The sequence below is a fragment of the Poeciliopsis prolifica genome, unplaced genomic scaffold (assembly GCF_027474105.1).
Source record: "Poeciliopsis prolifica strain line A6 unplaced genomic scaffold, Auburn_PproV2 SCAFFOLD022, whole genome shotgun sequence".
Taxonomy (NCBI): Eukaryota; Metazoa; Chordata; class Actinopteri; order Cyprinodontiformes; family Poeciliidae; genus Poeciliopsis; species Poeciliopsis prolifica.
The window spans coordinates 6,653,702-6,667,526 of record NW_026562397.1 but is presented as its reverse complement, the minus strand read 5'-3'; the positions used below and the strand labels follow the sequence as shown (position 1 = coordinate 6,667,526).

General features: G+C 38.2%; 1 protein-coding gene across 1 annotated transcript in view; it reads right to left on the bottom strand.

Annotated features, from left to right (window-relative positions):
* Nucleotides 1-13,515, bottom strand: part of dhx36 (DEAH (Asp-Glu-Ala-His) box polypeptide 36) — a 35,272-nt gene extending 21,757 nt beyond the window's left edge. Inside the window, exons 1-12 of the mRNA XM_055045756.1 lie at nucleotides 12,998-13,515; nucleotides 11,816-11,967; nucleotides 11,604-11,702; nucleotides 10,868-11,072; nucleotides 10,426-10,464; nucleotides 10,101-10,271; nucleotides 9,715-9,794; nucleotides 5,371-5,445; nucleotides 4,029-4,195; nucleotides 3,864-3,945; nucleotides 2,661-2,801; nucleotides 153-258 (exon numbers count right to left, since the gene is read on the bottom strand). Of these exons, the coding sequence (XP_054901731.1) occupies nucleotides 153-258; nucleotides 2,661-2,801; nucleotides 3,864-3,945; nucleotides 4,029-4,195; nucleotides 5,371-5,445; nucleotides 9,715-9,794; nucleotides 10,101-10,271; nucleotides 10,426-10,464; nucleotides 10,868-11,072; nucleotides 11,604-11,702; nucleotides 11,816-11,967; nucleotides 12,998-13,270 (1,590 nt within the window). The 5' untranslated portion in view covers nucleotides 13,271-13,515. The remainder of the gene's footprint in view (nucleotides 1-152; nucleotides 259-2,660; nucleotides 2,802-3,863; nucleotides 3,946-4,028; nucleotides 4,196-5,370; nucleotides 5,446-9,714; nucleotides 9,795-10,100; nucleotides 10,272-10,425; nucleotides 10,465-10,867; nucleotides 11,073-11,603; nucleotides 11,703-11,815; nucleotides 11,968-12,997) is intronic.
* Nucleotides 13,516-13,825: the final 310 nt, after the last annotated feature.

The window sequence follows — 13,825 nt, the reverse complement described above, 5'->3', positions numbered from 1 at the left end:
AGCATCCCCCGGCCATGTTCGAGTGGCAGACGCCTGTTCTGCTCTGATATCAGAGGCTGCCTGCAAAGTAATCTTCCTCAGTGCGGATTTACTTGAGAAAAGGAAATCCTATTCCTGACTGCGCTGAAACCGGAAGACGCGATTACTCTCACCCCCTCGTTGAGCACAATGTGCCGGATCAGCGCCAGGATCAGCTCCAGATCAATCTTCTCATCGGTGTCTAACATCTCCACCGCCTCGATTGTGCCGTCAGAGTATCTGGAAAACATTGACAAACATTGAACACGTCGCCACCTCTCATCCGGCAGGATGAAACACAGCCCTTCTGTTCTCTAGTTGCATCTAAGCCAGAAGGGTTTAGTTTTTTTTTTTCTTCTCCCCCATTTACCGGTGTTTCTTATCCATGTGTTTTCTGATGGATTTAAATTACAGATTTGCACCGGAAACAACCGGCGGTGTGAACTGCACATACAGAAATATATTAACCAGCCCTGTTGATAGCAAATTGCGTTCACTGCTAGTTTCTATTTTTATATGTTTTGTTAATAATTTTACTTCTAAATAGGTTTGATACTTGTTTTTACCACAGGCAACACACAAATCTCCCTGCAGCGCTCGGACAAGCCGATCCCGCCCAGCGCTGAGTGCTTTGAAATCGAATTTCAGGCCGGCAATTCAGATCATGCTCTGACCATACAGGATTAATATCTTGAGACTTCTGGGCAGCAGTGGAGCAAGCCAAACTGCATGAGGAGAGGAATTGTGATTTTACATCTGAAAACAGTAGCTATAGCATTCAGGATTTGTACATTTTTGAAAAATTCAATGCATTTTTAAGATACGTTTTTGCACTTTTCCAGCGCCACACTTTTGGAGATAACGACAATACAAATGAACTACAAATAGACAGTTTTAATTCTGTGTATCATTGTTACTAAGAACATCTTGTGATGGTATTCTACATTCTACAAAAGGAACAAGGAAAACCAGAAATATACTGTTTCTTGTATACTACACCCTATTAACTTGACTGATGTGAGAACAAAACACTACAAAAATATCTTCCAATTTCAATAACATTGTTTGACATACAAAATATAAGCCAACCTTTAATTTCAATTACCGTACACAGATCAATAGTCATTGAGCCAATAGGAAGAATAAATATAGATTATATTGAAACAATCTAAACAAATCGTGTTAAGGTAAGAAACCTTCCTGCTCAGATCAAATGAAGACAATACAGAGAAAGCTACAAAAATAAATTCTTTACGTTTTTTAGCATTTTGCAAATAGAAATAATTTCGATAATACCAACTAACCTAAAACCAGAAAGGTTTTGATTTCACTTCAGACAATGTGAAAAAATTTCCTTTTTATTTGGGTGCATTAAAATTTCTGGTTTCAACTGTAAATTATGTTTTCCGAAATCTAGGCTTTTTTATTACACGTTAGATTGTTCTATGCAGTTTGCATATGAAGCATTTTCAAGGAGTTCATACAGAAATCAAGCATTTCCCAAACTTTGAAGACAAATGCTTTAAAAATGCTGAAATTCAAGCATTTCTAAGGACTTCAAGCACCTGCACAAATCCCAACTACACAGCAAAACTAAACTGAAACAACAACGAAGCAAAAGAAATGCTCTTCACAGTGAGATTTCCTGTACTAGTAATTTGAATCCATTGTAAACCCTGATGACTCTGATGGGCTGATAACGTTTTCTGGCTCTGACCTATTGACCTCTAGGTCACCCAGAGGTCACCCATTGGGGATGGTCACCAGCCTGAACCCTAAACAGGACTCAGCAGGTTAGGAAAATGAACAGATGGACGGTGCGTTGATGCTCAACACTGCCTGCCAATATTCAGCACAAAGACGAGACGCCTCCTCAGACTTTTAGATGTAATCAGACTGATTTAACCTCATGCTTCCCTTCCAGTTACAATTGAATGCCTTTGTTCACAAAGTAAAAGATACAACCATTTAACTTATATCTGAAAAAAAGACTACTGTGCAATAGAGGCTGATCTTACAATTGTATCTTTAATCCAAACTAATCAAAATCCAGACAATAAAACAAGGGCATAATAGAGCGACTGCTGAAACCAGGCTGGTGCAGAAAATGAGCTACATCGCCAAGTACCAAAGCCTGAGGCAAGGCGAGGCTGTTTTTTTAAATAAACTTTCAAAGGGTAAACTGTCGCACAAGCAATTATGCCGACAGTCTCCTCACTGCAGACCGAGCAATTATAATGAAGGTAAAGGAACGGTACTGCCCTCCAACTGTCGGAAAACTATTTGTTCATAAATGGTTCCAACATGGCCGCTTTATCATACTCAAAGAAACACACAGTTAAAACCGGAAGTTACATACACAGAGCAAAAAGACAACTTTTTTTTCTCACTGTGTAAAGTTAAAAGAGAGAATTGCTCTCCTATTTTAGAATTACCAAAATTATTTCTATTTGCTAAATGTGACGGTAATGAGAGAAATGGCATATCAGAGATAATCATTATTTCATTAAATAAATAAAAGCTGTGCTGTCCGAGTCTTCCTTTCAGACGAAAAAAAAAAAAAGACGATAGCCGTACTGGGTAACAAAGCAGCTACGGTTTGAAACGCCTGGTTTCAACTGCATCCAAACAACATAACTCACCTGCCCTGCAGCGTTCGTGCGTAACATGGCCAGCTCTCCTTATATTCTTCCTCCTTCTCCTCCTTCTCCGATCTGGATTGGTGGCCCTGCCAAAAGCGTCTCTTCCACGCAGGCCGACGATCCTGATTCTGCGGACGATATCTGGCAGAGAGACAAAAACATCCAGTTAGTGCACACAAAGTGGGCGTTTAAGACTGGATGTATTTGTACCTTTCCGTTTGGTGCAGGTGGAACAGAATTGCAAGCTGTGATGCTGAACTAAACACTGAAGAGCCTAAATACGTCTAAGGAAGTGTTTGACTGCTGAGGAAGTCAAAGCTACTATGTTGAGCCTGTCATCTGAAGTTCCACGCTTTAAATGGGGGGGTAGTATCCATTCTCTAGCTACAGAGTGGCATTTTGTAGCATAAACAAGTAATTATGTTTATGCTACAATATATAGGAGCAAGACTGAGCGAAAGCTCCTAGTGGATGGACATGTAATACAAACAAAACAAAGGAGTAGCAGTTATTGGTGAAAAATATTTTTGCCTGCTGAAATTAAACTGGGCAATATAAAGCAATATCACTGAGCAGAAATTCATTAAAAACAGTTTAAGGTTTATCAAATCTTCATTTTCAATGTTGCTTAGCACTTTAGAAAGACAAAATATGTACTCAAGACCTGGACTGGGTTGTTCTGAACTGGCTGCTTTTCTATTGCCAATATGATAATTCGAAAATAAAACTGTTTAATAGAAACAGGCCAATTAAAAAAAAAAAAATCAAAAAACTTGTTTTTCAATACGTTGAAAAACAACGTATTGGAGGTGAAATGGGGGGTTTTTCAGCTGTGTCAAAATTGGTTTATTTTGCACAACTTCAAAGGAAACTCTTCTCGCATCAAGAATCACACTATCGACAACCAGACGAAGATGACTGGAAGTAGGTGTAGGATCAAAGTGCGGCATGTTTTTGATGGTTTATCAGATGGCCAAACTCATTCACGTGTGATTTTTAATTGCGTTTCAATTTCCATAGATGTGAAATTGTGTGTGTGGGTTTTTTTCCCCCCAACATTAGCAGAATATTGAGACATTTGTAATGGAAAAGCAGCTAGTGACTACAGATTCTTTAAAACACAATTTGTGAGAATTTGTTCTGCAAACATTTTTAAAAATATTACCAGAATGTTGCAATAATTCAAGCGTTTAGTAATAGTACCTGGTCATCTCAATGACGTCTTCAAGCAGGAACTCTTCCACTGGGAACGCTAAGCCAGGGATGTGGATCATTGGACATTTGTCTTAAAAATAAAAAAAATGGGAAAAGAGGTGAAGATAATTGTTTCTGTGTGATACAACGTTGCGTAAATTTGAGGGATCCTACCAAAATATTTAGAGAACTTTTCTGCGTTGAGGGTGGCACTCATCAGGATGACCTTGAGGTCATCTCGGAGGTCGAGTAATTCCTTCACGATGATGAGCAAAACGTCGGACTGAAGGTTTCTTTCGTGGATCTCATCCAGCACAAGGTGACTTACACTGGATAACAGCCTAAGAAAACATGGGAGATTAGATTAGGAGTTTGACTTTAGGTCAAGGGACGAACTAATCTGTAAGGATTATTGTCAAGGTTTGTTCATATTTCCCACAGTGAAATTCAAAACATTTTTCAAGCATTTTCAAGGACCGTTCCAGGACCGTTCTTTGGAGATAAAAACAATGCGAATTAACTAAAAAGAGACGGTTTCAATTCACCTATTGTATGATATAATTTATGGCTCTTATTCATAATATCCTGCTACAGTATTTTACATTCTACAACAAGTACAAGGTGAACTAAAATATGAGAAATCTATGTTTTGACATATAAAATATGAGCCAAATTTTATTTAAATTTCACAGATCAATCTCATTGAGATGTTAGGAGTAATAAATATATTGAAACAAAAGAAATTGTGTTAATGTCAATAATTGTCCTGCTCACATTAAACGCTTGAACACAACATGCAAAGAAAGCTACAAAAAAAAAAATAATAATGAAAAAATCTCTAAAAATTCTTCTCTGCAACCTTTTCTGGCAATTAGTAAATAGAAATAATTTTGATAATTATATCTCATCTAAAACAACAAATATTTGGTCTGATTTAACTTCTGACAGAGAGAAAAATATATATATATGTTTGTCGTTTTATTGGTCGTGTCAAAATAATCTGGTTTCAACTGTAAAGAAGCGTAATCAGGCGTTAAATTATTATAAATCTGATCAGTTTGAATATCAAAAAAACCTTGACATCACCTAAATTAAATTCAAGGACTTCAAGTATCTGTACGAATGGGATTTGCTACAGTTTTAAGTTTTTTTTTTTTTTTTTTGCATATACTATTCTAGCAGATACAAGAGAAATTCTTTGGTCTCTCAATTAAAATCTTCAAGTTCAACATCAAGGAAAAGTTGGCGTTTCGCAAAGATCCTCTTGTTAATCTGAGCAACTCAGAATGTAACGAAGAGCACGGAGGGATGAGTAAACATAGACCTCAGTGTGTGTACATGCGTCTTTATTTCTCTGTCAGTATGGAGACTCACGCTAATGACTTTGGCAGGCGGAGACGAACAAATCAGTACAGATAAAAATAATATAAAAAAAAAAAGACAAAGAAAGGATGTGCGGCAAGCAGAAGCTTGGAGGTGACGACGATGAGAAAGTGAAAGATGGGATCAGACTTACGGATCAGAGCGGAGCCACTGAAGAATAATTCCTGTTGTACAGTACAGTATTGAACCTTGTCTCCGTGGTAACCGGCTGTGAAATGTGAGGAGGAAGAGATGAGAAAGAAGAAAGGCTTTACATTTTACACAAATTAGGTCTGGTACAGAGAGGAAGACGAAGCAGACAACTTCCTCCAGTAAAATGCGAGTTCTTTCACATAAAGTTGAGTTTGTTATTCCATGAAATGTCATAAAGTCTGTCCCTGCTGACCACGACAAGTGGCAAAGGGGTTCTGTACACTTATTTATTCAAAATTGCCAGAACAAACATTATACGTAATCATTATAATACATATACAGCCACTTGTACCCTAACGCTCCATACAGGGTTTTCCTTGTCTGCAGTCAAAAAGAGTGAAAAATATAGAGGAATATTTCCTCCAGCATAGGTAAACACAATTCACACAGACTGGGTTTTTAAATAAATGTTTGAACGGGGAACTTTTTTTTCTTTAAATATGTCACTTTCACCTGCTTTTTATTTTTGGCTCCATATGATCCACTTCCCAGACACTGTTTGGGCGGTCTGCAGCTTCAGCCACGAAACCGTTGAATTTTTTTAGAGACACGATTTGACATTACTGATTTTATCCTTTTGTTTATCATTGTTGAAGAGGAAAAAACTTTTTTTCTTTCCTGATTTTAATATTTTTAAACCCTCATATGACAATGTTGAGAAAAAAGAAAGAGGTTTAAATAGTTTTACTAGATTAATAATTTACATCATAAAATGAGCTCTAAAGGGAACCTGGACTGGGATGAGGTAAGGCAATGCTAATTATTCACACTGGTTTGATTTCATAATTTCACCAGGGTATTCCTCATTGTTTAAAAGTTTATCCTTTGAACGGCACAACGAGTTCTGATTCATTTTGCCTCTTGAAACATAAACGCCAACTGCGTCTCCTCGGCAGCTGAACTTCACTGACAGCTTTGTTGTATAATTAATTCAAGTGTGATATTTAAAAACAACAAGGAAAAAAAGGATTTCTGACAATTATCTAGGAAAATGTAACTCTGGAGCATTAACCTTGAGTGCAGGAAAGAATTGCATATTTACAGGGTCAGAGCAAAACGAAAACAACCAAGGCAGTGAGCCAAAAAGACGTGAAAGTTTTTCAAAAAAAAAAAAAAATACATCACCAGACAGATAAAAAAATAAAAAATATGCTACAGAAACAAGGGTACGATGAGATTTCTCCCCATTCAGACACACTATTTAGCATTTAGAAGGTCCTAATAGGCAGCATAAACGCTGCAGGGAAAATAAAAGCGGCTGGGCTTCTAACAGCCTCGACACTTAGAGCTTTGCGCGGTGCCACAACTTCATTTCTACAGCACAGAGCTGCCTTGCAACAGGTCTGCTGTGAGGTCATCTCGTTGTTCACACTGCAAACAATGAGCCGCCTCGTCCTCCAAACACAAGGCTACTTTTCTTGGTTGGTAACTCAACCTTAACAGAGGCTGAGACAATCCAGTCGCCTTTTATTTTCTAGTGAGCCAAACCTTGTCTGTGGATGTTAATGTCGCTCCATGCTACCTCATTAGCTACCCCATTAGTTACATTGTTTGCTTTTTTTCAGCGGTATGTAAAAGCAGTGAGGAATGCAACAATATTCCTTTAGTAAGACAGAAAGAAAAAGTGCTGTCAGCTGCGATACGTCAATGAAAGACTTGTCACTTGTGTATTATTCATGGCATTCTGGTTCATACAGCTCCTTTCTAAAATATTTGGGCTTTTTCACATTCTGTCACACCGCATGGACAAAACTTTCGAACAGATTGCAATGTTATGACAGACAAGCACAGTGTGGGGAAATCTAATCAGCGAAAAGGAAAATGACCGTTTTTAAAATTCTCAACGTACTTCTGCAGAGTTTCTGCAGGTTTTAGCAAGTCAAATTTAAGATTTTTTAAGACTTCTCCAATGCCACCATGAATTAAATGTAAAATTTAACAAAATAAATGAAAAGAGTAAATATAGGGAATAGTTGGAAGAAGATGCTCAAGAAAATGAACCACATCCGGCCAAATGGTGACAAACTTGCTTTTACGCATGACAGATGCTAAAAAGCTAACTGGCTTGTACAAAGGCAAGTACAAGTAGCTAGTTAGCGTTAGCATCAACCACCTCAAGTCACAGAATGCAGTGAAGATGTCTGCGAGCGGATCAAGCTTTGGCCTGACAGAAAACTACATATATCATGATTAACGAGATGAAATAGTCCTACCAGGCCAAAATTTAAGGCCGATGATCAACAAATTTAAGGCCAACATGTTTTTAAAATAAATTTTAAGACATTTTATGGCCTTAATTTTAGATCCATGAATTTAAGACTTTTCAAGGATAGTCAAAAACTATGTAGAACTGGCTTTAACTGTGTTTACAAATGTAAACTCTTTACTTATCCATTTTTGCAAGCCAGCATAAGCTCCATCAGATTAGACAGGGGGCATCGTCTGTGAAAAGTCACTTCCGTGTACAACGTACGAATAAGTCTGGCTGCAAGTTTTCTTTGACTTCACAATACACTGAAATTTAACATTGTTGTAATACACCTGTAAGCAATTTGTACATCTCCAAGAAATTCCCAGATGACAATAAATCTCAGATGATTATAAAACACCATATATTTAGTCTCCCCATTCTATGCAATTTATTTGGTGACACTTGTTTGACGCAATAGGTGGTCAAGCCAATAACAACAGAAGAAGAAGAATAAATGTAGGCCAAGAAGAGACCACAATAAAACCATTCTTTTGAGAGAAAATATGATGTTTTTTTCCTCAGCAGACGGAACGACAGCAAACACACACCCAAATACTGAGCTAAGAACCAACAGAAGGACATCAACACTGTTGTAGTATATTTGTTTAATCACAAGTCATATCGTTATTGCGATATTATCGTTATTGCCATCTCATAAGCTTTTACCTCCAATATTGTTAGAAATAAATCTAAATTAAGTGTGTTTTAACAGCCCTTAAAACAATAAACATTCAGTTTGCAGCACTGTCTACTTTTGCAAACAGCCTTCAATGCACAAGCGTGCACAGAAAGGTTTTGGTTCTGGCAACAGAACTGGATTACCCAATGAGGGAATAAAAGGAGAAAGGCTATAAAGTTTTCATGTCAGCGTTTCCTGTTTTTTTCTAAGTAAACCTGGTACATCATTAGAGGTTAAACAAAGCGGTATCACACTGTTCACCGCTGGGCTCTGTGAGACCACAACAGTGAGCAGTCAAAGCGCAGCAGCAGCCTCACAAATCTATCTCTCAAGAACGTCTTTTTAAGCTTACCCAGCTCGGTGGTGGTACAGATTTAAGGTTGTTTTATAACAAAAACAGATGAGTCACATCTATATAGTTTGGTGCGAAAAAAAACAACAAAAAAAAAACATCATTTTTTTTTAAAAAGCTCAAGTTTCTGTATCCTGACTTTGAGTCAGGATACAGAAACTGAGATTTATCAATTTGTTTTTTGCTCCAATTAGCATTCACCTGCAATCCTCTGTTGAAAATCCTCAGCAAGCAATAAAGCCTCAGATGAAAGGTTTGACGTCTTTGTTGGCTGGTAAGCCAAACCTTAGTAGAAGCGGTCTTCAGTTTTAAAATCAATTTTTATTTTTACTATTATAAGTATTGTTCTCTGGCTTTTGTTGTTTTGTTTTTCACCTAGATGAGCACAGCTCTGTTCGGATCAGATCAGATGCCGGACTTAAAAATGTTCAACGAGATACACTAAAGACATTATTAATAACTCCTAGAGCAGAATTAAGTTAATGTCTGTCTGCACTTTGATGCAATGTCCAATTATCTTTAAGGCATTTGACTCTAATTGGCATATTGGTGACCGAAAGAAACAGAATCAATTAAAAAACTTTATTGAACAAAGTTGAGAGAGATTGTTTTTCTCGCTTAAATATGTCTCATTTATTCAGATCAGGCATCTGTATTTCCCACTACATTTAAATTTTGGTGTATTTTCAAAAACCACCAGATGATGTAGCTCAGATTGAACATCTGGTTCCAAGAACCTGACTATTAATCTTAGATTTATCTGTAATTTAGCCAAAATGTTTATGCTGCAGATTAAAATAATTATCCGTTTATGAAATCATGATTGGCTTTGCTCTAATAAATGAAGCTGGCATGACGTTTAAGTCCGGAACAGGCTAAGAATCACATAATCAAAGGACATAAAAACTGTATTACTGACAGTTAAATATATAGCGAGCTTTTTAAAGTCAAATCCATTACCTCCATTTCATGCATCAGCAGTCATTAGGAAGAAAAATCTTACCTCTGCAGGCGTATTTGGTAACCACAGGAATTTCCATTTCCTACACTTTCTGCTCTCTCTGCAGCTACACGCTCTGCTACCTGAGAGGAAAAACACACACACAATTCCACTGAAGAAAAGAGCCTGCATCAAAAAAAAAAAAAGAACTGTTTTATCAGGACAAATCCGGTCCACAGGAAAGGAAAGTTTTAGACGGTACCAACATCGGTATTGGACAAAATGTGTCATTTTATGAAGGTCATTTTATTTATATAGCAGTTTCAGCAACAAGGCAATACAAAGTCATGCATGAAAATTAGCAAACTGAATTTTGCATCACGACATTCTTCAGTAGTAGACAAACCAGAACATTTGAGCCAATATAAGCAGGGCTGCAGAAAACGTACGGAGATGGCGCTGATGCGGCGGGGCTGCGTGCAGACCACGCGGCACGTCGAGCCCCGGCCTCTGCTGATGTGGTCGTCCAGGATGAACTGGGTGACCTGAGTGGTCTTTCCGCACCCCGTCTCCCCGCTAACCACCAAGACGCGGTTAGAGTTGATGAGCTGCACCAGATCCTACGGATCAAATCAGAGAAGGAACGCAATTAAGAGGTTGTGAAAAAAAAGAACAAAGAATTCAAAAAATACTGTAGGTATGTTTTTCAATGTAAGATCTTGTAATGAGTTGGAAAGTTATCGCTTAAAGGGACGATAAAGCAGCAATACTTGCCTCTTTCTTTCCGTATGATGGTAGTTTTTCCCTGAATTTCTAGATGAAAAAATGAAGAGGTTTTTATTTCTTTAGTTGTACAATTTTAAAATCATCATCAAATTTAATTTAAACATTAACAATTCACACTTGAAATATTCGGCTTTCAACTTCACTTTCAACTCCAGCCTCATCACTTCTTGCAGCAAAATTCAGCAGTACCTTTTTGTCAACAACACATGCCCTATTTTGTTAACTTTGCACTTGAAAATTAAACTTTTAAACCTGAAATTTTAACATCTCACTTAAACAATGTTGGTGAAACTCTTTACCAAGTTATCTGTAGAAAATGTCTCTACACTAATATATTGTACTTTGAAAAAAATGAATTTATTGACCTTGGAACAGCAGCAGAAAGTTCTGCTGTGTACAGCAAATTAAAACTTCTTATTTGTACACTTACCAACATTTCTTTGTAATTTCTATCCATTTTTTTGCTTTGCAAATCTCTTTTCAAGTCCTCGTCCACTGATGCGTCTCTGACTACTTCCTGAAATAAGAACTCCAGATCCTTGTCTTTGCTCTGTGGTTTTTCCTTCTCCACGTCATCCTCATCATCTTCGTCCCAGTTGTCTGGAGGTTCATCTTTAGCTGCTGCAGAGGAGTCACTGAAAACAAGAAAAAAAACAATAAATAACACACACATTAGGAACATGGTTAATGACAAGGATTATAGTTTAGTTATTCCTTTCATATGATTGGCAAAAAATGACTTTCAAAGGTACATTTTAATTTAAATATGACAAGAGAAAGTCTGAATGATGAGTCAAATGCTTTTAAATTCTGAATGAATTTACTTTTATTGCTCACAAACAAAATCAAATTTTTTTAATATCAAATAAAATGTATGATTTTAATTGATTTTTTCCTTAACAAAACTTTCAAATCGGTTTTATCAAAATATGTTTACTTTATCACCTCGTACAAATATGAGATATCTACACTTTGAGAACAATAAAAAACAAAACAAAACAAAAAAGGGTCTTAAATATGTTGATGATGAGCAGAAATGCAATTACTGGTTGCTATTAATATAACATTTGTATTATATGCAGTCATTTTGGGTTAAAGAGGAGTATTGCTCCACAAGAACCAGAAAATACTGAATTGTTTGAGTTCGAAACTTTTTACACAGTTACCGTTGAGATGTGCGGCTTGTTTTCTTCTGTTTCGAAGAACCGTCCTCCTCTTCCTCCAGTTTCTGCTTCTCTTCCTCAGGCATGTCCCCATCAAAGTAGCTGATTTCACAACATGGTAATAAGACACAACATCAGCTACAAACAGTCAAATAATCTAACTTCATACATCCTTTTACATTGTAAGCTTGGCAGAAGTCACAAGCAGCTCTCACCAGTGGCCGCCGCCGTCGCTGCCGGCTGCTGTCCGCCAGGCGTCAGACACTGAGGACTGTGCGCCCCTGCTGTCTCTTGGGTCACTCTGGACCGAGTTGAGGAGTTTGGTGATGTGTTCCTCTCTGGCTTCGTCCATGTGGACCATGGCCCGCTGCACACATATGAAGAAAGAGAAAATATTTATATATATACATATGATTGCTATTCCACTTTGTGTCGCAAAAAGGTTCTTAACAGCACCACTCGGGCATAGCATTCTAGCTCGGAACAAATAAATTACACCATAGTTGTGTTTCACCGACCTACTAAGCAAATCCGGTCCAAAGGAAAGGAAAGTTTTAGACGGTACCAACTTCGGTATTGGACAAAATGTGTCATTTTATGAAGGTCATTTTAGCACAGTTTCAGCAACAAGGCAATACAAAGTGCTTTGCAGGATTTAAAAGGAAATACAAACAAAATAAACCGAAAGACGAAAAATAATCTAATGTTGATCTAAGGTATGTAAGCTCGGTGCTGGATACGTATCTTCTAGTCTAACTACATCTCTGGGTTGGAAGAATAAGAGTCTAAAATGTAGTTGATAAGGTAGTTTTTCTGGATTCTGAGTTTGTTCTAATCCCTGTTCTGGGGTGCTAAGTAAGTGTAGGTAAGTATATAGTCCGATAAATAAAACTGGGCCGATATTCACGACCGATATTTATTTGTATCTTGTTGCCATTTGTTTCTGAAAGGAGGGGGGGAGGAGTTGGTCACTTGGTATTTGTTTGGCCATGTGACAATGATGCAGCAAAGGATTGTGGGGAGTTTAACTGAGACATAAAAGCAGAGATGGGCAATAGTGTGGTCGTTTTTATCAAGGTGTTGAAAGGGAAGTGAAATCAGGCCTGTCATCAAAACAAATGTAATAAATAAGGCAGCAAGTAAGAATTTGGTCCTAAAAGCTAATGAAGAAGTGACGAGGGTTTCAAACCCTCTGGTGTCCAACGTCAATACATCACAAGAAAACGTCATAAAGCTGCGCCAAAAAAAAAAAAAAAAAAACATCCCAGAGCTCAATACGAAAAAACAATTGGAAAACAGATTACATCAATGATGCTCCACCGGCTCTTATGAATGAAAGGCAACTGTAAACAAATGCACAAGTCATTGTAGTCAAAAGCAAAGAGCGAGGCTCGTACCGATCTGCGGTCCGCTTGTTTCCTCCTCACTGCTCCATACCGCGCGTACCACAAACCAATCTCCCGGCCCTTCAGGTGCGGAGGAGGACGGTCCTTCTGACCTCCTCCGGCTCCTCGGTCCTGGTCGAAGTCGGAACCGTGTCCTCTGAAACCTCTCCCACCGCCGCCACCGCCTCCTCCTCCTCGGTCCAATCTCTCTCTGCTCCCATCCCTGAACCCTCTACCTCCATGTCTGCTTCTCCTTCCCCCTCCGCCGCCGTGGCCATAACTCATACCGCCGTGAGCAAGAAAACGCACTAAATGTACAACCTGTCACAGCAGCACATGTAGGAGCAGCTTGGATTAACTAGCACCGGCTGAACTGGTGCGTTTCAAGCTGTGAAAGGAAAAACAAAAAGAACCTGCCGCTGTCTTTTGTCAGTCCACTGACTGGTAGAGGCACCAGAACAAATTCACTCGATAAATAAACAGGACGCAGCAAACAAAATGCAAAAGCAGCCAGCTATCGCCGTTTGCTGTCCGGCGAGTCGCATGGGTATGACGTAGGCGGTGCGCAGCCGCAGGATGTTGACGTAGCCTCTGAAATGTTGCGAGGGGGGTGAAAATAATATGACACGCAAAATATTAAGAGCTCAAAGTGAGAGGCATCCCAGCAGGCAAACACATCAGTTTTTAGTTGTTGTTTCTTTTGTTTGATTTTTTAATTTTTATTTTTTTTACCAACAATAAGGGGAAAAATTACAAAGGTGGAACAGAGTGTGAGACTGTCTGGATCTTTGTCCCACGAAGGTCATTTCTCCAGGGAAAACAATAACTGGTCCAGACAAA